The sequence below is a fragment of the Lampetra planeri genome, chromosome 33 (genome assembly GCF_965212315.1).
Source record: "Lampetra planeri chromosome 33, kcLamPlan1.2.h2, whole genome shotgun sequence".
Lineage (NCBI taxonomy): Eukaryota > Metazoa > Chordata > Hyperoartia > Petromyzontiformes > Petromyzontidae > Lampetra > Lampetra planeri.
Window position 1 is genome coordinate 10075094 of NC_136139.1, and position 27575 is coordinate 10102668.

The 27575-nt window shown below is 39.3% G+C and overlaps 1 protein-coding gene across 3 annotated transcripts; it reads left to right on the forward strand.

Annotated features, from left to right (window-relative positions):
- Window positions 1–224: 224 nt before the first annotated feature.
- Window positions 225–26709, forward strand: CDIN1 (CDAN1 interacting nuclease 1). Of its 3 annotated transcripts, none has more exons than XM_078610262.1 (11): window positions 225–799; window positions 3766–3811; window positions 4690–4754; window positions 5678–5738; window positions 7516–7588; window positions 15279–15358; window positions 15857–15906; window positions 17520–17587; window positions 18090–18155; window positions 19799–19904; window positions 26115–26709. In XM_078610262.1, the coding sequence occupies exons 1-11, from the start codon at window positions 705–707 to the stop codon at window positions 26254–26256; spliced, it is 852 nt and encodes a 283-aa protein (XP_078466388.1). In that variant the 5' UTR covers window positions 225–704; the 3' UTR covers window positions 26257–26709. The 3 variants fall into 3 exon arrangements, with proteins under 3 accessions (XP_078466388.1, XP_078466390.1, XP_078466387.1); XM_078610264.1 differs by having other exon boundaries at window positions 401–451; window positions 26115–26642; XM_078610261.1 differs by lacking the exon at window positions 225–799 and adding an exon at window positions 1134–1349 and having other exon boundaries at window positions 26115–26642.
- Window positions 26710–27575: the final 866 nt, after the last annotated feature.

Consider the following 27575-nt stretch of genomic DNA (forward strand, 5'->3'; position numbering starts at 1 on the left):
ACATTGCGAACACGTGTGTCAGTAGGGGGCGGGGCGGCGGCGGAACCACATACCCCTTCCCCCACCTCCGGGGCACTGCAGCCAAACGCGCGCTGATTGGCTTCCGCTCTTCGCACACACTGAGGGTCTCCACCCGAGTGGCCAATGGGAGAAGGCGTTGCTGCTCCCGCGCTTTTTTTGCGAGCGCGCGCGTTTGTTTACCCCCCGCCCCCACCCCCCGCCTCTCCATCCCCAGTTGCCGCAGAGCTGACGACGAGGCCTGAACCTCGGTGGCGGTGCCGCTCTTTCTTCGTCTCCTTCTTTCTTTCTCGTCCATTCCCCTCGCTGTCACCTCGTGGGAGGCGGGTAGAGGAGAGAGTCGAGTGCGGCTGAGGAGACGGGCGGGTAGAGAGAGTGAGAGATCTTCACCGTCGTCGTGAGGCGAGGCCCCGCAGATATTTACCTCTTAAAAGTATACATCTTTTGCGTAAAGCACCACTGTCCGCACATTATAACTGCTGCGCCTATGTAATTGTCATTGTGTATTGTTGATAAATACATCCTACGATCCTGAACGCGTTCTGTCCGTAATGCGTGACGCCGGGCCGGCTCGTGTTTGTATGCGGCGAGGGGTTCTGCTTTCCCTGTAAAACTTAAACAATGTGATACATTAAATAAACGAGTTAATGATAGTTGTTAATACGTGTTAAAACGTTGCCAAAGAAATGAAACTTGCGGAATACAAAGAGATAGTTGCGTTCGTTGAGCCACTGCGACCGGTACGGCGATGTATTCAAGCGTTAATAGAGAAATTCCCAAGGTAAGATGACACGAAATAAATGATAATTTATCACTTTCATGTTGATATTGAAACTATTTCGTTGGTGTACAACTGCAGTTACTTACGCAGCACAATGCAATATTCAATGTTGCGGAGTATGATGTTGGATTTAGAGGCAGTATCAACACAAATGTTGTATTGCGTTTGCATTCATCTAGCAGTGGATTGAGCAGGGATGAAAATGACGTTTCTAGCGATTACCTGGATCATTGTTTTTCTCCTATTCCACTTTAAAGTAATCTAAGTAAGCAACGTGGTGAACGGCAGGGGGCAGTGCAGCAGTCATTTGTTGTGCTGGGCTGCTATGTGCCCTCTGCCTTCAAACGACAGTGACAAGCGTGCTGAAGTATGGTCAAATACACCATTGGAACCTCCTTTGCCAGTAGCAAAATATGATAATAGTTTTTTTACCCTTTTATCTGGCAACAAAACTGACACCTTTTGGTCAAATAACCAACATCACCCGCACGTTCGTGGATGAAGCCCCTCACCCAACGGGACTGCCAAAAACAAGGCATTACACGTGCAAGTGCGGAAAATTCGCTTGGTGTTTATAAGTGACTTTTCTTTTTTTATTATATGCAGATAACACGTCAGTAAACAAACTTGGTAATTTTGTAAAGTCACAACAATGTTGACCTTTTCAAACACCCTTCATCACAGCAGTTCACAACCTCTACAGTACATACAACATGTTTAAATAGTGGAAAACATTTTGATTTAAAGCTTTCGTGACTGCGGGGATTCATACGCTTGGTTCTTTCGGTAAAGTCACGTAGAAGGGAAATAATAAAAATATAAAACAATACAATTCTCACGACGTTTCGACTGCAACACAAGCAATCGTCACCAGGTGTGAAATCCACAGCAAGAATATAGATACTTGGTGGTGTGGTCCCTGGCTCAAACGTGCTTGAGAGGGGAAACATACTTTAAAGTTCTGGTCAAACAAGTTATATAGTACTCAAGTGACACCATTAACAGCACTTACATTTCAATGTCTATAGAAGCACTTCTCTAGTTATGACTGCAAGCTTAACCATGACTTAAAATGATTCATTCACAAGTACATTAAATATGAAATTTACAGCCCGAGGAGTCACACTGTTAAGTACTCAACCACAAGATAAGAGTTACACTGAAACGCCTCTTGGTGGATTTGATATGGGGGGATCGATCCCGTTATCCCTGTTTATCTGCAACAAAAATATTGCCATTATGCTATCCACGCGATTTTGGAATAAACACGCACAATTGGATTAATTTGCCACCACTTCCGGGTCACTTATCCGTGTGAAGGCTGGGGTAATATGAGGTTAGTGCTTCTGGCAGACCCCTGGGTGATTTATCCGCGCAAAGACTCCGATAATAGGATGGGCTAGCACTTTCAGCTGGGCACGCTTATATAATAGGATGATTTTAGCGGATATATTCAGGGACATGGATAAATGGAGTATCGGATAATAGGTGTATGAATAAGAGGAATTTCATAGGCTTTTTTTGTTTAATTAGAAAATGAAATATTAGAATTACGTTTATAATATAATTTGAAAACAATATTTTTATAGTTCCATATTTACATGCAGTAGAGAGTTCCAAAGGTTAGAGCCATACAATCTTGCTTAACGCGAGATAAACCGTTCAACCACGTTGAATAACCCATATGAGCTAAATTATATCTAAACATTTGCATATTAACGGTATATGTTTTTTTTTACTGGTGTAAAAGGGCCATAGTTGCTTTGGTATTGTGGTCGGAGGGACAACGCGCTTGGAATACTGGGATCAGGCTGGCAGTGAAGGAGGACCCTGAGGCCGCCAAGGTCACCGTAAATTACCTGCAGTCTGTGCTGGGGCCTGAACTCTTGTGGAAAGGGGTGCAGGGCCCCAGCCATCTGCCCTGAGTCAACCTGTCTTATTAAAGGGATGTTTTCAAGTGACATTTATTTACCCCTGATCAAAACACAGAGCGGTCCTACACCCACCTTGCATGCGATATATATATAAATAAAACATTTGCATTGTATTTTGAAATAGACCAAGCAACAACAGAATATTTGCAAGCTGACATAAATGTGTTGGGGAGCATGTTGGGTTTTTTATATTCAAGTGACTGTAATGTGTCTCTTGGGAAGAGCAGTGGCCAGGATGAACACAGCCTAGGCTGTTAGAGCTGGGTCTGTTGCTCTGCCATGCACTTGATATGCCTACACGGCGCCTCCCTTGGCTACACGCAGAAACCTTTTGCTTGCTTGCTCACCACCACTCATTCTCTCTTGAGGTCTCATCGCCAGCTGTACTCGGCGCCAATTATTCTGGAGAAAACGAGAGGTGCAAGCTCTCTGTGGGGATTGTGTGCCGTGAGCGAATACCTCCCCCAATGAATACTGCCAACAACAATAGGACATGGCTTTTTCTGTCGTGGGAGAACAGCCGTTACGGCATCTAGAGAATCCTGGAAAGGACATACAATCTAATGAGCATCGTGGCCGTTGAGTGGTGGCAGGAAACATTATATATGTTGTTTTCAAGCGTATATATTAAAAAAATTGATGTGAAATGACTGTAGTCAAAACGTAATCATATTTAATTTAATGAAATGAATGTGCAGTAATTTCATTATTTTTAACAATACGTTCCAATCTATCTTGAATCTAGACTTGAGTCAATATAACTAAAAAATATTAACATTGCTTATTTGCCGTATTGCATATTTCTAATTAAACTTGATGGCAATGTTCAGAAAAGGAAGCAAGTATTTACTGCATAATGGCATTAGATTGGATGGACGATTGGGGAAAAATTAGTAAACCTTTAAATACTTAAAAATCAAGAAAACTGGCACAATATATGAGAATACCATATTTTAAATGCAGAACCTGTTGTAATAAGGTATTTCCAGCAAAACCATTATTGCTGACTCTGCCCTTTGTGTTTTCTTGCAGCCATGCCCAGGCCACGCTATTGAGCATCTTCTCCCTGGAGTATCAGGTTGGAAGTTTTCTCCTTTTGTCAATCCTGACAGTTGTCTAATTGAATGATGAATGTCCCTGCGTCGGGGTGTAATTGAACCACCGGCTCCGTTCGATCGGTTCCATGCTGGCGGCATGTGCGTCCAGCCTCCTCACGGGCAGCAGAAACCCTGGCCAGGCGCCCCTTCCGCTAGCCTGCCCGTTTTGGTGTGCCCATCTGCCCGGCTGCAGATGAGGCCTCGGCTTATTGGCAGCGACAGATAATGCATCACTCGCGGCCCCCATTATTATGCTAACATCCTGCGATTTCCCCGTGTCGGCCTAGTGTTGTGCAGTAACTGGCTGCCAACTTCCCCTGTCAGGGCGACTTTGTGCCACTGACAGGGATGATGATGAATGGCCAGGGCCACAGTGACAGAAGGCGGTATTACAAAGCAAATTGAGTCATTTATCATCCGGTGACAGGTATCAGTCAGGAGGCCGGGCCCGGAAGGAAAATTCGATTTAGATTGCGGTTTTAAAGGTATCTCTAGGCGTGCTCCTTGGGAGAATGTCAATGAAGAAGCTAAATTAAAGATTACGGAACGTTACACAGGGAAAGAGCCGCAGTTATAAAAATCGTTAACTGTGCTGATGCATTTGCCATGGTTTATGGTCCCAATTGTCCTCGTCACTTTCATACAAAAATGTACTGTGGTACGCTAGAGATATTTCAAAAATAAAATTATATGGAACTCATGAATTTCATAATGCCTCACATTATGACATTGTACAAGAAATGTTCTCACTGTACAGATTTCATTTTGGCCCAAGGATATAATGCCTTAGAAAATAGACTTCAATGATGCTACTGTTAAGTCTGTTAACCATCTATTTTTTATATCAAAATCAATACAGAAGCGTATGAAGAAATCCTATGCACGACACCATATGCCGGAGGTCATGGAGTATTACTATCAAAGGTATGACCTTGCAGACTCACTAGAGGGTACCGGAGTGCTATTGGCCCTCCCAGACCCTGCCTGAAATAACCCTCGGTATGATCACAGCTGGGGCTTTCCCTTATAATGGGTTTGCTGCTGCAATATAACCTACGCCGATCATATTTTATTTCTTCCCATAAAAGCTTCGGTATTGATCCAGCTGTTAAATAGGTCGAATTTTCTATCAAATAACTGCTTCTTATAAGTTATGTGGTTTGGATGTTGTTCTGCTCGTTTTCATTCATTTCTGCTGTTCTTGATCATATCGATTAACCCTTTTCCTACTAATGCGTTCTTTTTTCTCTTGACCTTTTAGCACCGAATAAATCAAGGATTTTTTTTCTTCTTTTTTACCTGAAGTGATTGATTCTTTTCTGTTCAAAATTTCAAAGACTCAGGAGGCTCTGAAGCTGTCACATAAAGTCACTTTCGTGGATACTCAGGAGTGGGGTTCTTCCCTATCAATGTGCCCATAACAAGCGCATGGGATTTATATTCAGTGGAACGCACTGAAATGTAATAGCACCCAGGGCTGAGATAAAGGCTGGGATCTGATAAATTGTGGTGCCACCTCAGGAGCCAGGGAAGGCAAGTCATGTTACAGTGACCCGCCAGGGAAAACAGTGAGAGCCGATGATTTCATCCTGATGGAAACCCTGCTGCTGCTATCCTGCAGTCTGACCTTCAGGGCTTGTGCGACGCACCGGATGTACAGTGTGATCAGTAGTGCGGATACTCACATCGCCCCGCTGCTAACCTTCAACTAAAGTTTTCAAGTCCATATTTTGCCTTGTTAAAATTTATATTCGAATAGGTAAAAAATACATGTTAGAAAAAGCACATCTCCACGAAATACAAATGTATCGCTTTGAAACATGCTTCTGTTTTCTAATTGTATACAGGTATAAGAGTGGAGTCGAAAAGCAGCCACTGGCTGCTGTTATTGTGGATCTGGCAAATGAGGTAAAATAATTTTCCTACAATAGCAGTTTGATTTAAAGCCTACACGAGAAGTGTTAGAGCATTAACTGAGAATCTGATGTCCATGCAATATTTTTATTATTTTATTACAATTGCACGATTTGTTTTTAAGCAGATGATTAACAATTTGGTACAATAATCTAACCCTTGTAATTGTTATTGGTCATGATCATTGGTATTAAAAATGCACTTGTATTTAACGTTGTCAACAATCCTGTAAACATTGTGCCAAACACTGCAAAATACCATATGGTTAACATGAATCAAACATTTTCTGACTGGAAAACATGCATTTAAACAAAATGCAGTAATTGCATTTACTTTATATTTTTCATGTTTACAGCACCAGGCACAGACCAGTTTTTTTGGGGGCATGCTGACATAAGCATCATGTCATAGAAACGTTACATTGAAAGATGCTCGAGCTAGTATTAACGGTTAACGTGTGATATTTCCACGTTACTTTACTCATGCTTCAAAATATCAATTTTCTGCTTGTAAAATGCTTCTTAATACTATCTCTTGGTAATAATGCAACCCTTGACTTAGCCCAAGAGACACAAAATAAATATTAAATCTCTCATTGTTTAATAACAGATGACATCTCGTGTTTTACAGTGTGTCAGTTCTGATGGGTTTTATCGTTGTGTTGAAATCGCTGAATATATATGCATATCTATAATGCATTCAAATATAACCCTGCGAAATTACTTTGTCACCTGTAAAGTTTTTGAAATTGATATAGGAGGCTATTTAAATTGATTTACGCTGTAATATTACGTACCTCATGAGCTCAGTATCATAACATTTCATAATTAAAAATGTTTAACAGTCATATTAAAATCGAATACTGTGTTGATAGTTTATATGTATTATTTCAGCGAGCAGTTTGTCAAAAAAAGAACATATGAGCAAGCACAAGTAGCTTGACACAAGAATCAGAAAACAGAGTACATGGTGGAAATTAAAATTCCCTGGGCATATCATGCACACGATCGTTTTCCATAAGCCTTGCCCTAAGTGCAGAGAGCGCTGTAAGTAAAAATCCAGGAAGCACGGCGGTGTCAGCGGGGTCTCTAGCTGCGTACGCCCAGGCGAGACAGGGACATTAACTCGCAGGGCCTCATGAAAAATTAATGAGACAGGATGAAAACAGGGAGGTAAACTCAGCGATATTTTGAAACATGCAAGGGCTTGCCTATTGCCTGGCTCGAGAGAATGGCAAAAGGAAGCGGGCTTTAGTTTCCCTCCTGTGTTTGAACAAAGAATACACAGTTGATGCTGTGGTAGTGCAGTTTTCTTTGCAGTAGATCAGTTGTTTCGAAGACAATTGTTTTTTTAATGCACAAACAAAATGCTCACTCTGCATTTGAAAGTAATTCACTTATATGTATGCATGTAATCACTTATCATTTAGCTAGATGGAATATAGGTTTCACTACAGGTTTATCAAAGATGTATCATTGTTTTGCAAAGCACCTGTGCATTTGAACAATTATTTAAAGTTTTTTTTCTATTAAAAAAACAAGTACATAGCTTAGCAGTACTTAAATAAGCTACTAAAAAACGACAATTTTAAAAACTCTTATTCCACTGACTATACTTTTTTCATAATGAAGCCCATTATATATTTCATAAGATTCTTCCCATTTCTGCATACATGAGTGAGGTGAGTAATTTCCCAAATTTAAGTATTTCATATGTTTCGAAAGACTACTGATGACAACATTGGGACCTCAAATATACTTTTCTTTTTCAGGTTGATTTCTCCCCAGCCTTGATGGCCCGGATTATTTTGGAAATGTTTATTATCTCCACCAAAGGAGAAGCAGGTGAGTGCATTAATGTGTGATCTGGGGTATGGAGTACAACTTAACTTGTCTATCTTATCTTTAATAGAGCTGCAAATTATTTTTATTTACGAAAAAAATGTCCATCTGGACACTTCCCATGTTGTCAAGAACATCATGGACCCCTATACTGATGAATGATAAACTTAAGTCATAGCTTAGCAGTACCATTATTTTGCAGCAAATACTTCAAGAAATTGTGCTATCATTTATATTTGTATGAGTAGAACACAAGTGTGGGTGTGAGTATGCACACAACATATGTGTCTGTAAGTGCATTTATGTTTTTCCTTGCACACATTTTTGACACATTTGAATTTCCCAACAAAATTGGGGCTCCCTTAATGGACTGCCTTTCTAGCTTGGTTTTTGGTATCTTTTATAAGTATAATACATTTATCAAAAAAGAAAATGCTGCAACTAATGTTATATTCTTGATGTCATGAAGAAGCCATACATCACTTTCATGTTAAGTATTTCTCGAATTTTGAATACAAATTGCTATTTCACATGAAAGGTCATAAGAGGTAGACACAATACAAGCAAACACGATTCCACATTTCCACATTCACCAGGAAAAAAAGACAACCGTTATATGATTTTATTTTGTTCCATAAACAGTAGGTCAAGAAAAAATCTAATGATATGTATTTGTTTTTCAGATGAAAAACATCTTTGGAAATACCCTATTTACCTTGTACTTTTGCACATTGATGACCAAAGTTCACAATGCTGACCGTTTTTTTTCTTTATTTTCCTTAAGGACTAGGTTAAACCACCTACTGAAAAGCATATTGTATAAGCCTTTTTCTTTTTTATGAGCCACATTCTAGAATATAACTAACAAAAATGAATGTCATTTCATTGCTGACCAATCCGCTCTGGGTCTTATTTGCTTATCGTTGATAATACAACCTTGATTGTTCACACCTTTAATGGTTGTGAGCATAATAAATAGTGACTGAAAATGAGACAGAAATGTTGAAGGTTTTTTCTTGATTCTACAGATGTTAAGAATAAAGATTTTAAAATGTAGTATGACCAGCTTTTCTGTTAGATCCTGAGCCATGTAATTTTAGTCAAAAGCAAAAAGTTGAAGTGTTGCCTTATTTTTTTTAATACATTTGAAGGTTTTTGGTAATGATGAGTAAAGTGCTTTTTCACAACCAAGCCCGGTTTCTAAATCTCATTTTCCATTTCTATTATGTTTTAGTTCGTTTACATAAAATGTGCTTGATCAACTTATATTTTATTTAGTTTACCTGCGGTGCACACAAATTGTCTTGCGACTAATCGGCTTTGACACTTTATGAGGAAATTACATGAGATCAGCATGTTGCTACTTCAATTTAATCATGAAGAAGATTAAAATAGTTGTCTGTTGTGCTCAGTTTCCTGGCTTATAGTGTCATTTGTCATAGTCAACCTTCAAATTATATCATAGAGAAGGTGTGCGTACATGTGTCAAAATAACGTTTATGTGCAATATCCTGTAGAGAGAAAGATGGTCTAGTTTCAGAATCATATATATACAAATAAATACGTAATTCCATATATTTTTTAATGAATAAGTGATGTTATATTTGTTACGAGTATTCATATTAGCAATAGCAAATAATATCAATAGCACCCTGTATTTATGTGCACACGATATTTGCATGTTTTTTACACTTTATATGTGAACTTACTCATGTAGTTGTGATTTAATAATACATTAATCGCCTTGTGATGAAACTATACTGTGCTGTTTTAGTTTTTTAACATGCAATTATTATTTTGTTTCTGCTTCTATAGTGAATAGGTAACAAATGCATCCACCGATTGAAAATAAAATTCAATCCACACAGCTCTGTTGTGAAATCATGAAATTTTCCTCTGGATATTGGAGTTGTGTAATGTGTTTCCATTATGAAACAAAGATGAGATAATTGTTTTCCATGGCAATTAGCAAAAGAGAACCGCTCAGCATTATTGGCAGAAGCATCCATCACCTCTCTCCCTAGTTACAATTATTTCATCCTCGCTAGCCTAAATAGATCGATACTGTCTCGCCCGGAAGGGAAATTATCGCCTGGTTTAATAATCCAGGATGTGTGCACCGTGCCGGTCATTTTAATTTTCATTAATGTTGGGATGGGGACTTGGAGCTATAGCTGTTGCTTTGGGATTGTGCCCACTGACAACCTGCTGATGTGTTGCTTGCTATAAAATGCTGACACGCAAACATTGCAAGAGAAGCTGATTGCATTGTGACTTTGCGTTTGCTTTGCTTTGTTTTACTCATTAGAAAACTCAATACTTGGTTTGTGGTTTGTTGAAGCAATTTCTGTTCATTCATGTCCACCGAGAATATACCAAAAAAATCCTAAACAGTAACCTTTAGGTAAACATTGGTTTCTCTGTACCATAGTAATATTTACTGCACCATTTATTTAACATCCACTTTCCCAGAGGGTGTGGATAGCTGCTTTCTGTGTGTAATTGTGAACATTGTAAATTGCAGCTCGCAAATTTGACAACCCTAAAATATACTGGTTTGCATTGCGTGAAGCTTTTTAATGGTATACAACCTTTACAACCTTGACTATTGGTATTGCAAACACTGACTGAGCAAATTACTATACAATATCAATAAACGTGATAGATTATGAAGTAAATCCTTTCGTAAGTGAGTAAAACGTGGTTGGTTGAAAATGATGGAATAATTCTAACACATTTGATCTTGTGGTATTGCCAAAGAACCCAGCGGCTGTCAGAAATAGCAGATGGGAAGGAGATTGAGGTGGCAGTTGCTAAATGTTTCTTTATAAATAATCGAGATTTGAGTCGGCAGCCGCGTTGGCTGGTGAAGGACAAATTAAACCAGAGTCGATTTGGGAATCTAATGAGGGCTGCTGCAGGTAGACAGATAGCGAGACTGTCTGCTGATATTTGAACATCCCATTTATCACGTAGGGTTCCATCAATACTAGACCCATCCACTTTATGTAAATGTCCCCTAATATTCTCTAACCTGCATGCCCTGAGATTCATCATAAAGGCTCCCAATCAACACACACCATTATGTCTGAAAGGTGTGATGGATGAGCAGTTTTGTGGTTCAGCGCCCGTGTGAGAAAGGACCATGCGTATCCTTTAATTAATAAACAAGTTGAAAAATTTCATCGGCGTCACCGGTAATGGAGGTTCTCATTTGTTACTGCTTCCTAAATTACCTACAAGAACTCTTGCAAAAAAATGTAAAAAACCATCCAGCACATATCGTAGAATATGCATGCATAAAAAAGTAATAACTACAGTAATTTATTATTCTGGCATTATGGAATTCTAGATTGTGGCCATTTTTTTTAAAGAAGATTAAGTATTGTAACCTTGTAGTTGAAGAAATTAAAAATGCAATGGTACCTGCATTTCAATTTTGGCCTCGGACTGAAAATACTGGTCGTGGTAGCCAACAATACAGATTTGAGCCTTTTCATTGCAAGAAATTATATAACAGAAAAATAAATATTTCTGAATAGATAACAGGAGCAGTGGTTGTGCTTTGTGGATGCTGTTAGTCCCCACTGTGGGCCACCTTTGAGTCTGCGGTCATAAATGCGTGCTCTTTGCTTGTAAAATGACTTTCAGCATTTTTATTATCCATCGCATCAATTGTGATGCTTTGTTAGATACTGAAATTCCATTTTTATTATTTATGTTGGCCTGCACTATGCAATTTTGCTTGAACTCCTTCCTTCCATATGTTCGGCTTAACCTGCAAAAAAAAGTGCAAAATATTTAAAAGAAAGCATTTTCCCCTCAAACAAAACATGATAAATTGTCTAGTAAAAAATGAACAGGGCTGCACTGTGCCGATAAAAGGTGGCGGCGGCGAAAAAGAAAGGAAGACAAATGAGTGGGCGACAGCCCCTCACCGCTTGGAAGCTGGGACGTCAGATTAGCTGAGAGTTTATGAGACCGCGCGCGCGGGCCAGACAATCATACCGTTCAAAGCAAGCATTATCCTCTGCCTCACCTCGTAAATGAGATTTTTAAAGCTAAAAACTGCACGCCGGCTTAACGGCACATTTCATTGGTCAAAGTGACCCAGAACGATTTCTGCTCTTTTTATTGCAAGCCAGCTCTTTTCACCAAACTGCGTAGCTTTCTACTGATGATAAGTTACCTATTTCAACGTGCTTGATTTATTAGTTGTGTACAGCTGTTGCCTAAACTAGGAGTGCAAAAGCTTGCAATGTCAGCTGCAAGGTCAGACTTTTACTCTCTTAAAAAAAAGCCTTAGGCCCTTATCCTCGCCATCATGAGAATGACTATAACGGGTTTTTTTTGGATTGGCATTGCATTGCATTTTTTTTCATGGTGAATCAGCTGTGTTACCGGCTTCCAGTTTTTAGCTGCTCACAAAAATGCCTCATATTGTTGACTTTTTTGCCTTCTGGGATGTTTACCCCACACAGCTATTTTACGAAAGCATTCCAAAATCTATACAACTACCATTAGGGTGAGGGGGTGGGGTGGGGGAAATCAATCAAAACGCCATTAGAGTGAAAAAGTCGGTAATATTACCAGCCCGGCAAGGCTCTTTGATTTTCCTTCAACACGGTGTAAAAAAGTGCAATGTTGACTTTGTTAAGGGAAATGAGCGTTGTAGGCCAGCAATTTGTCTCCCAGCTTCATAAGCTCAGCTGCTTGATATCTTCTCGCGTATTGATTCCCCATTATCATTTGTCACGCGCTGTTCTTGCTCTGGCTGCCCTAAGCACCGCCTTAACACCTTCAGTCATGCAGTTTTTCTTAATTCTTTACCCCTGACTGCACAAAGAATGCCTTTAAGGTAATCTTGGAGTACAAATTAAATCCCAATTTTAACTGATAATTTCTACCTGGGTCCCAGGTGCATACCATTTTTTTATTTGTAGCTTCAGGTTATGGGAGCGTCTTTTTTAAAAAGCTAGTTGACTGACCCAAATCTTGATTAAATGGTGTTGCTGTGTGCAGGCGACTGGGCAAAAGGGTTAATGTGAGGCCGTCTGGGCGGAATTGCACAATTGTGAGGCTCCACAGATGCCATTGAGGTTATTACGGAGAAAACTGCAAGCCAAACGGCACAATCATAGCCCCATCCCATCCGATAGCTGTACAGTATAATGCAGTGTAATGCTTTTCTTTCTTTAGCATGTTTTTTTTCTTCTCACTAGATTTTGGATAGACTTCAACGACATTGTTAACACTAGCTTTTAGTCTGATGGGTTTACATCATTAGGCAGCATGTGATCTGTCTGCAGATTGTCAAGAGGGAGAGAGGTGTAATTGTTTATGGCACCTTAATTGTTGGATAAATAAAGTGGCCATAAAGCTATATTTTGTTGGTGCCATGGGTGTGCTGTGCTATGAATTCAGGGTGTGTGAATTAATGGGCTTGCTGTTATCCCTGCAGCATAATTAACCTCAGTCGACTAACTTCAGCATCAAATATTTGCATGGTAAATGCGGAATACATTACTCATGTATTTTTTGTGTAAATATACATTTGTTTCATGATCACGTCCAAATTATAATTGCCTGTTTTAGTATAATTTTAAAGGATCTTAAAACGTGGTTTATTTGTTTTAATTATTATTACCGTTTCTAATTATGTTCCTAATTATTTTACGTAATTTTGCGTATTTTTTATTTAGCATCTCGATATTTTTTTATATCTCCTCTTCCTCAAAATGTCCTTCGTGGTTTTAGATTAGTTTTTTCTCTGTTTGCTTTTTAATATTTCCCCCTACTTTCAGTGCATAATCAATTACTCTGCTAGTTATTGCTTTATTCATGGTGGTGACATCTATTTCATGATTTTTATTCTCTTGACATTTGAATCTGTTGCATAGTGTTTGACCTAGATTTTTATATTTTACATCCTGTTTTTGCCTAATATTAGATTTGCCCTCCTTGGCGATGAAGTGCAACTTTTTTTGTGCCAGACCGTGATCGCTTCCTGTGTTGAATTTGTTCACGACAGAAATATCTTTTTCATCTGGCATTTGTCTGTTAGAAGCAAGTCAATCATGTTCTCTGAATTATTTCCTAGATTCTTAAAAAAAAAATTCAACCATTTACTGGCTGCAAACTAATGTTCACCTCTTATTCTTCACTGTAATGCCAAGCTTACAATCATCATCTCACCTTTGCACATTTTGCATACTTTTGCATCAGGCACCCATTTCAATTTTGCTGTGTTTTAACATTATTTAGTAGTTGGTTAATTTCATCAACATCATGACTTGTTGGTGCACATTTTAATAATCTTTAATTTGAAGTGGGTGGAAATACTTAATGCTAGAGCCTTCTAAAATGAGGAAAGACATTGACCTAAACACTAAAATTCAGGACTTCATAGCAAATAATGGGAGCATGAAAGAAGCAGTTTTTATTATCATACGTTTGGTTTAATTATGCTATGTAGATGGAGCGATTCAATCAGCTAATGTGCTGGCGCTAGATGGTGTTTTACTTCCTGAAACCATGAGATATTGTGAGAGCTTTGAGAGTTTTTCATCCAGCCTTGAATTGGACATCCCTGATGATGATGATATTTATGTTGAAGTTTTAGGTTTTACAACATGTTCTGACATGCTTTTTTTCCTTACAGTGGACAATGTCTACGACACTTGCATCAAAACATCGGCTTAATATAGAATAGTTGTAATTGGCCAAAAAGGCATTGGTTATCGCATAGATACAAGTGAATTATGTTTCCTGCCAGATTTTTTCTTTTCCAGTCAAACTCTGTATGGCCACATTTTTGCGAGTCAAAATGGTACCACGTTGTTCTCTCTGTGAATAAAATGCTATTTTGCATAATATAGATTGTTATTTTGCAAAAAAATAATCAGAATCCACTACCATTGTTTAAGCTTATCGAGGTCTGTAAATAACTTACAGGGATGCTGATGACATGACAAATAAAAGTGAAATTACTTGACATCACATAGAACATGCCAATAGCCATTGCGTGCTATCCTTTTTCAGTGAGATATGTGGATCAATATGGAATTGATAGCCCAAATTGCCAATAAAACGTCACTGGATATACATTTTATCAATAACACAGTATTTTTTATACTGCTTGAATGAGGCAGTGTACACGTTTTGAGCGATGTTTACGTGTGAATATCCTGGCTGTACAGACTAGGGACAGGGTTATTGAAAAACAATAATACTGTATAGGTCAGAGTTTATGCACAAATGTTTATTCTCATGTGCAAAATGTCCTAAGATTTCAGAGACATTTATGCATCTGCATGACCAGAATAACTAATTGCAGCATGTATAAAATATAACGTTGTTTTGTGTTTTACGAATCTTAATGTTCCACTCGTGACATTATGGCGATTTTGCATTTGGCGATATGATTATATTGACTAATAGGCACCGCTCAAATATTTGCAATGCATTTACATACATATAAACATTTATGTGTGCATTTACATATATATATAGTTTGAATTGTCCCATTTGGGTTTGAACATTTTGCTACTGCTTTTGAGGGTGCAGAGTTGCAGGCTGCGCCATCAGAGGGAGTCAAAGTCAAATGCATCAACCGTTTAGACTGTTTTATTGTCAAAAATGTCCAGAATCGTAGAAATAACCATTTATTATTTTAATGGTTTCCTTTCTTCAGCCAGCAAGCCAACCCTGAATGCAATGCTGAAAGATCCATCACAGATCACGGACCCTGTGTTGTCTGCTCAAGTGTACCAGGTCAGAACACCAGCTGTCCCAGGCATCTTTTACTCACATTTTGAGTGGTCAATCCCAGATTAGCATTCTATTCAATGTCCCACCGTTTGACTGTTTACATGTTTACATTAGTTGGGCATTAACCGGATTAAGGTATTTGGTTTGCAGCTTCTGGTTTTCCCTTAAACATTAATGAATTGCATGTTTTTTTGTCGAGTAATCATGGAGCTAGGGTCAGGGTGTAGAGTAAACCTGAAAGCTATCTGCCTTCCCATGGGGGGCTCATTACACACTTCAAGCAATCTGCCGTGGCACATCAATGGATGGCGGGACCATTTCTTATCAGGGGGCAAAGTAGCTACTGCATTGATTGCTGCACAAAGGCATTTCTAACCCGTGGCGTCAACAGGGGAAGCGAGCAACAGAATAGAGGGCTGGTCACAAACACATTTTATACAAAAATAAACTAATTCATGTTTAGATGCTTATCAATGTTTTTTGTTGTTTTCATTTCTGCAGTGTACATTGAATGATTGCTGTTATGGACCACTGGTGGACAGCATTAAGCAGTATCCTCGCTTCTGTCACATTTAACCACAAATCACATGTGTGTTTTTTTTTATTTTCAACTTATATTTTTTTTCTGCATTTTCTCTGTTTTTTGCAGGCTTTGTGTTCATGTAGTGGCATTGCACTGTGTGGATTGCTTGAGGGCAATAAGATCCTCTTTATCTTTTCTGTTATCCCATCTCTTTTTGTCAAAACTATTTCTTCAATATGACCAAAGGAAATACTGTTTTTCGGACGACTTTTAGCATTTTTCCATTGCCGTGTACATTTTTTTGTGTTCCCTCATCCACAGTTCTATACATGTTCTTGCACGTCAACTCAACCTCAGTAGGTCATCATCACAATTCTCCTCTACAAGTTGCTTTCAATTTGTTGTGAGCTGGAGGGAATATTAGAGTTTGTATATATTTTGTTAACCCTCTTAGGGCCCAATACACATGATGTATGCAATGGAAGGAAATACCATTCGTTGTTCTCTTAGTAATCTTCGTTATAATATTCCTCTTTTACAGCAAACACCAAAAAACGTTGAAAATGTGAAAACCAAAATTACTGGTGAAATTACAAATTTGACTGCAGAATTTGGCATTTAGTTTTGAGGTTAAAATGTCAACACCATAAATCTTGACAAAATAGTGTCATTAAGTGTACTGTCACTTTAAGGCCACTTACGTGCTAGGTTGCCTTCATGCCTTTGCCAGCTGTGCCCCATACCCCTCCCACCTCCAACCACCCCCCATCACACTTTTGGCTATGTCCATTCGTGTGTCACGCCCTGCCCTGCCCGTTTGCCCGCTAGGGGCCCGGAGGGGAAATGTTTACAGCCGTTGGTGGGCGCAAGTTAATTATGCTGGGAGCGGGAGGCAGCTCAGGTTGCACGGTAATGACGGTGCCCATGCTGAGGTCACTAATTATGAGATCAGTTTCACGGTAATCTGTGGGATTGAAAGGGCAGCTTTCAAGGGAGACGGCCAAAAGTTCAAACATTCAAAAATGCCTCCCGGCAATCAAGCAAGTTCTTCACGTGTATTCCATTAACTAAAATAACTTGTACGGCAAAGAAAATACCCCTTTTTTGTTTTATTATCCTGTGTACGTTGAAAAAAATTGAAAGTGTTTTCTGAAGTCCACAGAAACTGGACCATGTACTGTACATGTGTCTTTAGTTTTTTCTTCTTCCTTAATCAAATGCAGCTAACATACGAGACATATGGTTTTGATTTTTTCATAGTCATTCCAAATAGTCTTTATCAGCAAGTATACATTCATACCATTTTTTATATAATTATCTCTACCCAGACTTGTGCTGTATTTAATTCACTCAAATATTCTCAAGAGAACAGTCATATTAAATTATTTTGCCGATGAAGTTATGCTACAATTGCAAAATGAACAAAATGAAACACCAAATAGATGTTAGTATTTTTCAGGTATAACCTTTCTTAGCTTCAAAATGTTTAACGGTAACAATAATTGCATGTTATATTTAAAAATATTCTGCTCCATGTATCGGCTGCTTTTTCAATGATGTTGTTTTACCCTGTGGTGCTTTGATTTGCTATCGTGTATGACCACAAAGGTGAAGTGGTAACCCTTTATGAGATACACGCAGCTCGGTTGGCTATGAGCACGAGATCCTGCTCCGAGAAAAACTCGAGGAGCGTAGACTTGCATTTCAGGGTAAGCAAAAGCCACTTAACACTGACTATTATATGGCACTTTGCTGGTTATTTGGCTATTTGGTTTGTTTTATTTTTAAGCTTTGATTTAAATATGAAATTATATGTATTTTTATCCTATTTGAGTTACTTTATTGTACTTTGTCAAAAAAAGTCCTATTTTGAGCTCTGAGGTCTGACAGCATTAATTTTGTCTCGCGGTAACATGCCTCTGAAAATTAAGACTATTAAAAATGCCTTGAAAACTTTCCAAACATTCAACACATAGTGGAACAGTCTTCTCCCGTTGCTTGAGTGTACTTGTGTTCATACCATGTGGTTTCGGTTTTAAGGGGCTGGATATTCTGACAGCCGATACTTTAGCAGCAATGTTGTGCAGGCTAATGGTGAGAAATCTACGCCGGTCCTTTGCGGGCTCGGGTTATTAGGTGTGGTTGACGTCGGTAAGATGGTTTGCCATTAAGCAGGGTCTCCTGTTTACCCCCACTGCTAATGTTGCGCAGATGAGGACGATTTGCGTACCAAAGGTTATGACAAAACTCCAGACATCATTTTGGAGGTTCCAATCTGTGAGTTTTAATTCATTGTTATTCCATTATTCTGCCTTTTTCTTGCATAAATGTATTTTTCAATAATGAAGTAATCGAATGCAACAAATTGTTTTGTCATTTCAGCTATAGTCGGCACACATTTGGAAGCAGTAAAAGAATAATATTTTGTTGTGTATCAAGCACATTCACGAGAGGAAATGGCCATTCTGTGCTTTTGGGGATGGCCATAAACCAGAGCATATGTTAGAGATTAGCTGGCATTGTCCATCAATTGAATGGGCACGTTTGATTATCCATGTGAAAATGTAAAATTGCTCCTATATGCCCTTCAATCCAAAGCGAAGGTGGAGAGAGGCACTGAATTCTGGATCGTTTCCAGCTCTGCCATGTGTGTACATTTAACTTCTCATAACCCCTGAACTTTATTGTCAGACGCGAGTGCACTGATTGTTTGGAAAGGCCAGGGAAAACAATATGCATGACAAATGAAAATATCAGCTCTCTGTGGTTAAGACTTTTCACGATCATTGCCACATTCATTGCAATTTGAATATTTACATTAATTTTTAAGTATTGCTTCAAATTGCTGCTGTAAAATAACACGAAGCATTCAATAAACTCTGTAAGCAGGAAGAGCAGGTGCTTATATTTCATAGTGTAAGTTGGCAAACGAGTAGCATGCTTTTGTAATCATCACTTGCAATTATATTGCTTAATTTCTGTACTTAATATATACAATATAATTACTCCCACTTGCTGCAAATGTGTTGAGACATCACATGTCGGTGTAAACACTGTAACTGCCATTCCCATAGCCTACCACTAAATAGTGTTCAGTCAACACCTCCGTATTATTTTGTGGGTGAAATTAGACTACCCGCAAAAAGCTTTCATTGTTTTAATATGAATGCAACTATGAATAATGTATAACTCTCACTAAGCGTTATATATATTCTTACAATAGCAAAATAGCTGGCAGTTGCATACATACAGACACCAGCTTTTAAATACATGTGTGTACTTTATTAGTATTTGCTCACCAAAACAGCACCAGTGTGCCACGTGTGTTATACATTTTAACACACGAAATTCGGCAACATGCACAATAAGATAATGAACACTCGATATCATGTCTGCTCGTAGATGGCTACATTTACAAAAAAACATACATGCAATAATTGATATGGCACCACACATCTCCTGATGCTGACACACGTGACACACACGTGACAAACAAGTGCAGATCAGTTTTGGACCTCCACAAAAATCTACGTGCATGCTGGCAATCTGGCAATCATATAACCCTTCAGTTGGGACTTTCGATATAATGTTTGGCACATAGCGTTGACGTCGTTTCTTAATTGCGTGCTTTCGTGTGCCAATTTTATGGCTGAAATACTGTACCCACAATGAGCTATAATCATATTATTAGTATTTTAAGTGGTGCTCTTTAAGTTATTGTTAAATTGCACTTCGTTGCATTATTACCCAATAGTGTGCACAATTGAAAAAAAAAACAGTGGCCCTACTCAAAATATGACCTGCATTTGTCATATTCAATTTTCAGCACATGGTCTCATTGTTCAGACGGTCCAGTATTATGCGATATGTCCACATGCAATTGCTAGCACCTGTTGTGTGTTTTATGTTGAAACATGTAGCTGTTGATGGGCAAGTGATCCACTGGATTGAGAGCAAGGCCTCCTTTGGAGATGAGACGAGCCACCAGACCTATCTCCAGGACCAATTTTGGAGCTACTGGAACAGGTGAGCCCATGCCCGTTGGTCGTTCTTATATCCTAATAATCCGTAGATACACTTGCATTTGTAGAGAAGTCTGCAGTTTAGGCCAAACACAGGTGCACAGGAATGGAAAATATTTTCCTCCTTTACAGATGTAAGGAATACAATTGGAAGTTAAACGCTCATTGTGCAAATGCAATTTTCCACAAAACACTTCAAGTGCAATTGAAATTACAATTGTTATTTGACTCACTTGCAGATAAATGTAAGAGTAAAAATAGAATTGAAACGTATTCATGCATGCAGAGAGGTGCACATTACTTACGAAAATCTATTGACTTTATTAGTGTACAGTGGCTGTTGATAAATTAAGGTTTGAGAACCGTGAGTGTTGTGTTTCAGCAGCACTGTATCGCAGTGGCAACGCAGGAAATTGCTGAGCAGTGTAGAGCAAATTCCTGACCAATGAGGCTATTCCTGTTGGTTCTTTTGTGAGTGGCCCATGGCATAGCTGCCATTAAGGTTTGGCTTGAGAGCAAGAAAGTCTAAAGTTCACATATTTAAGGTTTCAGAATCACATTTTGGGATGGATGGACAGAGGCCAACAACTGGGGTCCTGGTTCCAGCTGTGGTCTGCTTGCTTTCCCATAAAATGCATTTCCAATTGTTGCTGGCAGGATTACTGAGTGGCATGTAGTTAAAAATGGACATACCATATGTCAGTCCTGAGCTACAGATTTGTGACCCTGAATAATCCCTGTTCCCAAAAGAAAATGAAGAAAAAAAGTGGCATTCATTTTGCCTTGGACGTTAAGGAAGGTTTGATGTATATTACCCGCATATTGTAAATTTTTACTTTTATGTGGCTGGTTATTCATTTACAATTGATTAATTGGTTGATTTGTTTTTTTGTTGGCTTATATTGTTTATAAAATTGCCTCATAAGACATTTTCATCCCAAGGTAGTGTTCTTTTTGCAGTTAAAATGGACCATCACTCTTCCACCAATGTGTATAAGGTTTAAAAATAACAGCCAGATTTCATGCATAATTAGTGTTACACCTGCTAAAGTAACCTTAACGGACTTTGAAAAAATACAATTATAAAAGCATACTACACAATTGATGCTTCTGTAATAGCCTCATAAGGGTTGAATACTTTATAGGGAAGTGTTTAATTCAAAATATTAAAAGGTTATCGTGCACACATTGTTTCAGATGCTATTGTCTCTTATTTAATGCTGGTGTTTAGTCACTTATTATTTGAAAACCAGCAATGACTGCTAACGTTGCAAAAATATTTGTATTGTATTTAAAAAATTCCAACTTTGCATTGGTCCTCATATTGCTCTAATACAGTACTATAATGACTGTGAGCTAAGCTGTACTCTCCCAAAACATGAAAGAAATTGCCCGCGAATACTTCCTTTCATGGCTTCCTAAAAAACACAATATTAGTTCTTCTCAGCAGGGAAACTGTAAACTTTCCATAGCCAGGCTATCCAGTGCAGCTCATTCCACTTTCTAATGTATACCCCCCCTATGATAGATTTTCATCCCATTGAGTCAGGGCACATATAAGTAACGGTAGTGCATAAACATTTCTTTCATGTGTTGATGAATTTGCACCGTGTCAAAACAGGGCCCCTTTCAGGGTGGCCAAATAAATTTACGTCCGTGCTTAATCTCGTAAGCAGCTATTGTTCATTCTGTCCCACACCCAGCACGGCTTATCTTTCAAACGTGTTTGGTAAGTGCTGGACATGTGCCACGACCAAGTCACTGTACCTGAACCCTGTCTTACTGTGTGGCTTCGTGGCCTTAATGGAGTTTACCAGCATTTGATTTCATCTCATCTCTAAAGAATTGTTCTTATTCCCAGAGCTCGGGCACTGTCTCAATACAGTGATATCATTACATAGCAGCAGGATTTCATTTTCTGTTGCCAATTCCATGCCATGCTAAACTCATCATTGTTACATATATAAATAATGCGAAGCGCAATGTGTTATTACTTCACTTTTTATATTTTTTATCAGAATTTTAAGTAGTTTTTTGTGTTGCCCAATGGAACTGCATTTTTTAGTACGTTTGCAGTAGCTGTGTATGTAAGATGTCTGTATTACATAGAATACAGTTGTGTTATCTGCAGTTCTAAATTTAAGGTGTCCAAGAATATAAAGGTATTTGCAAGATAAATGAAGGGGTGTGTGACTTGTGACGAGGAATGGGAAGGTACTCTTACAGATTCCATTTTCCTTTATTAAATATCACATTTCCGTAATTGGCAGATTGGTAAATTAAGCAATTTACTTTGATTATGTACATTTAAGGTTGTCACAACCATACAATATGTCGGAAGACCTGAATTAACTTAGAGAAATTGCAAAGGCGAGCTGAACTGCAGCACGTGCAACCGTGGCGCCATCCCTTGCTGCTCGCCTACACCATGGTTGCTTAGTTCGCTCGCATGCATTTAACCTGCCCTGCAATTCAACTTTGACCTCCAACCCATGGAAGCATCTATCATGCTGTGCCTCAGACCAAAGGACAGTGTCTTGGCCGGGGAATCTGGTAAGACCGTGCAGGAATTCAAACACCCACAAGGCCACATCTGAATTTGTTTAATAAACATTTAGCCTTGAATGGAATGCCTGTCACAAGGCGGGACATTTCTCTAAAGTAAATTACACTGCCTTGATTTATGATGTGGTGTACGGATTTATGCCTGTAAAATAAACTCCTTTTATGAACATGGGCTTTTTCTCAGGCTTTGTCGAGAGTGGCAGTTTTGGTTTCATCCACTAATGTATTTTTTTCCAAAGTTGTGTGTATTTTACAGCGTGGGGTGTATCGCCTTTAGATTTATGTGCAACGATTAAACCAACAACGGACAGCCTGGTATTTTGCAAAATAATGTTGATATATAATTTCTTAAACATTTTCGCGAGGCTTATTAATGTCACAAGCCACGGCCCACCAATGTATTTGAGTGAAATTGTGGTCGGTGCTCTAAAACCCACATACTTTGGAAAATCAATATTGCGTGTATCTGCATTAAATAGAAGAGCTTGGGTTCAGCTTGGCTGAAACAGTATCCTTATTCCCCAGGTTGAACCTGCAGATAATTCGGAAAATAACTTTTACACGTGTTGATAGGGATTTGTCACTTTAATGAAACCACAGATGGTGGCATTATGTGAAAGCCATGGCTTAGTGTGCACAGGCTAGTGGCACAAAGCCTGTGGATCAGGGGCACACTTGAGAAATTAAGGGCAAAGAAGTTCCCCCCCCCCCCGTCTGATTTATAATTAGATCCTGTAGAAAAGTTCAGGTAGTTGCATGACAAGCCAAGAATGATGGGGTCATTCCGAAGTCAAGTTCAAAAAGGATTATGAAATTTAATCTATAAAAAGGGCAATTTGGTGCATCATATGAGAAAGGGTATTTTAATTAGTATAATAGCTTTTGCGTATGTTTTTATTGTGTCCAGACAATGTCGTTCTACATGATGTTTATATTTAGCTCTAAGTTTTACCTTTTTGTACTCCGATGTTACATTGCAATTTTATTTTTTCATCTTATATTTCACAAATATTTTTTTGTCACATTGATTTTCTTCATCTCAGTGTGAAACATTTTTTATATATTTTTGTATACATTTAAAATTGCAGTGTTGTGTTAATCCATATGCAGAAAGTCATATTTTGTTGCAAATTTCACATACGTCATTGGCCGTTCAACTGTTGTGAACAGTGATTGTTGATACTACATTCTTATTCCATTTACACATTGCGTTGTATGCAACTGATGGCAATCCATTTTGTGCTTCAATGCGGTGGAAGTGCAATCCATCACAGAATCATTTGGATGTCAGTGTTCATGTTGGTGACTAAATGTAGACCATGTTAGGGATCGTAGGTGGAGGGATAGGTTTAGAAACACGGTATATATACAGCATATATTTGGAATGCTAACCAAAAGGTGCAGATTGGGTGTGGACCTGTGTATAGCACTTCTGGTTATATAGTTTAAATTTAATGCAAATAAAATTGTGGAAATAATGTATTGGTAATTCTAGTATAAAACAGTTTCTATACATACACCATGTAATACAATTAACAGTTTCAAATAGGACACCTTGGTATATTTGCGGTGGGAAATAACTATTCAATTGACAATTGAGCCAATTATCACCCTCAGAAACTATTTCAATGTATACAAAACATACATGTGTTAAATGGAATGTACTAGCTTAAAAGGAAAGCGTTGGCAGTTGAATGCAGCTGCGCAGCTAATGGCTTTTTTTTTATCAAAGGGAGATAAGTTGGCTATCACTTTGCTTTCAAAACCGGTGGAGAGGGACTTTTGGTCATCATTGGCATTTCCCAGCAAATCCTCAGTAATACGGAGCAGCTGTTTGGCTTGTCGGTTAAAGAGCAGCAACCCCTGGTCAGGGCCCAGTGGAATTAATCCAAGCCACGTTTCCTGTGTGCACATCACGATTATGCCCCGTTTAACTCCAGCGACATGTGGTCATCCACTGGGGCAGCCCTGCATTACAAGGCCCTGGCCATGGCGGCTCAGGTTTCCCATTAAGCCGCTTTAATCCAGGCCTAAGCCTTCAACACAAATGCCACATGGTGGTTTGCGCTGCCGCGTTTTATCACTCCTTGGCTCACCGCTAAAAAGTATGGGGACGATGCAAGTGTTGGAGCACTTGATAGCAACCGTTGACTCCTCGGGCCATAGCTTGCTCCTTCTCTTGATTGGGTATTGTCATTTGGCACGGTGCTAGGATTTTGCAAATGGGTGCCAAGTGTTATCCTTATTTGCGGCTCTTTAAGAACATGCTCCAGGCATGTTTGTGCAGAAGGCGTGGAAGTTGTAAATGAATGGGTGCTGGATGTTGACACGTCATTTGCAGTGTTTAAACACTTCAAACTCTACCTAATACCTCGACATACTGAGTGCCGCAGTTTATCCTGCTGTGCTAGGTGGATTTGAACACTGAAATAAATGTACAATATTTTAAGGAGGTCCATAAGTATACATTTAAAATGTATTTTTAAAGAGGAAAAAGTAGGATTGGCAACTCCAGGTAATGTCTTTCAAACTGCCAACTGCTTAAAAGATGAACCAATAATTCATATACTGCACACTGTTGGGAATGTTTGCCTTCAGGGTCACTGCCATAACAGTATGTGGCTGGATAGTATGTGTGTCCTGACTGTGCATGTGTGTTGTCACCTCCTGAGAATCAGGCCCTGCCAGGAGCCCCTTGATGCATAGCTTTGACTTCTTTATGAACTCAGCCCTCTTGACAACCGTTTCCTGGCTACCACCTCATGCCAGAGGGACCACTTCCTGAGCACTGAGGGGGGTGGGGGTGAAACTTGCAATCATTGCTGCCTGCTTCGGAAGCTTTGGGTGCTGTACCACTTTTACGAGTAAGGTGCACATGTGAAATATCAAGTGTTGCAACTTCTGGTGGTAAGGCAGCTGTGTAAACTTCATATAGGTCCTCTGATGAATTATTGCAATCGGTGGGTAGGAGTGGTTCTTTCCAAGCATACCCCCGCTTAGACTGATCCAAGATACAACTGCTCCCTGGAAGTCTTTGGCCTGTCAGTCCTGAAGAAATGTGGGCATAAAATATCCTTTATCCTTTTATACGGTATCATTCTTGTATGCCTGTTATATACTATATAATATTTTTTTCAAATAAAGAATAGATTGTAAAAGCCTAATAAAACCTCTGAAATTTCACAGCAGGGTGGTGAGAGTGGTGGTGTAGGTAGTATTGAGCCTGCACACATAAAACAATAGCATGCAATGTGGGTGAGCAGCTTAAAGGTACCTGCTGTCCATCAGCAGGAGGTGCATCCCACACTCTTGTCATGACTGGCTTTTCACCATCTCCTCAGGGACACTTGCAGGCCTGAACTTTCACCTTACACCACTGTTTGGTTGTTTTGGAATTTATTGTTTTTCAAAAATGCATAGGTCCAGACATTCCTCTGTGTCTGTGACCTGTCTTCAGGATCCAGACCCACTCAGTCATCCTTTGTGTTCCATTTACAATGGGATACAGTGTAGCTGCTTCCAGAACAAAATAGCTAAACTAAACAAAAACTACATCAGCGGACCCAGAGCCCCATTCTTTCACTGTAATTACGCGTGTTGCTTTGTTGATGTGCGTACGCGTTCGTGTGTGCGCCCCTTTCCCCCCCAGGTTTGGCCCGGGGCTCGTGATCTACTGGTACGGCTTCATTGCAGAGCTCGACTGCCATCGTGACAGAGGCATCTTGCTGAAGGACCGTTTCCCCGATGACATTGTTACGCTCGAGCCTGCAGCCGTATCAAGTTCACAGTAGAGCGCTGCCCTCCGTTGTGCTTCAGGGCAGTTACCTCTCGCCGTTCTTCACCTTCAACCACCTTTTTTCTCCCTTTCAAATGATGAATGAATGCCCAGCTTGCCCAATCATTGTCCTCAACTATGCTTTAGCCGTCTCCTGACTAAAACATTGGTTGTGAAATGTATTAGCCAATGTGTCCTGGGGAAGTCTGTTTTCTGAGCAATTATTTATACATGGCAGTGCAGTAATACATCTTACATGTTCCATTTTGTGGTGCAACAAACTTGCAATGCATTCTTCAAAATGCATCATTGAAGCTGTTCTTTCCAATAATTGTTCTCTTTTATGTTTTTTTGTAAAGCAAAACAAATAGAAAATTTTATAGCATATATTTTAAAAGAAAATCAACCAATTTCTGCTTTTAGGTCACTAAAGCATTTTAATCTCGTAAAAAAAAATTGGAGGAAAAAATATACAAATGGATTTAAATGATGCGTTGAAAAATAACTCTCAACATCATCAAACTGGAGTAGCTCTTGGCTCAGGGGTTTGGCTGATGGTGCTTTGAGGAAAAGACACATCTGCATTTGTACAGGAAATAGAACTCTCTTGTTCAGGGTGGTGGGGAACTTGCGAGGGGAGAGGGGTAGGTGATGACAGAATGTAAATGGAGAATAAATATCAGCAGTGCCGAGGCCTCCAAACCTGCTTCTGCTCAGCAGAAACACTCTAAGGAGTTTGTTAGATTGAAAGCTGCAAATGGGAGCTTCCTTAGAGTTTTCCCGTTTCGTCAGATGGGCAAAAGCTGTAAGAAAGGAAAATAAATTTACTGCGTAATAACAATAGGCAGTTATGGACATTGTGTAAATGGAAGAAAAAAACAACTTCTGTAAACTTAATAACCGTCTGATGTGCAACTGTATGTCTTTTTAGAGAACCATTGAGCAGTTTGGCCGATAGCGAATTGGCGGCAAAAGTGGAGATGGAGAATGTGTGGGAGAATCGGTCATTTGGGCCAGGGCTAATTTCTGAACAGCTGGATAAAACACGTCTGTCTCACCTAATCAGGCTCCGAGAGAGGAGGGGAGCTGCTGAAGGCGGCTTGGCACGCTGTGTGCCCCAGCCCAAGCCAAAGACGCCAGATCAAAGGCAGAAGGCACATATACAGTAACTGTGAGCCGTGAGCATTGGTGAAATACAATACCCTGGACGTAAGGAATTTCAGGTGAAGATTATAATCTTCTTTGCTTCCCTTTGGCTTCCAAGCTCAGGTCTTGCAGTAAGCCGCGCGCGCAGGTGGACGATTCTGATAAGTAAGAACGTCTTTCAGTGCGTGC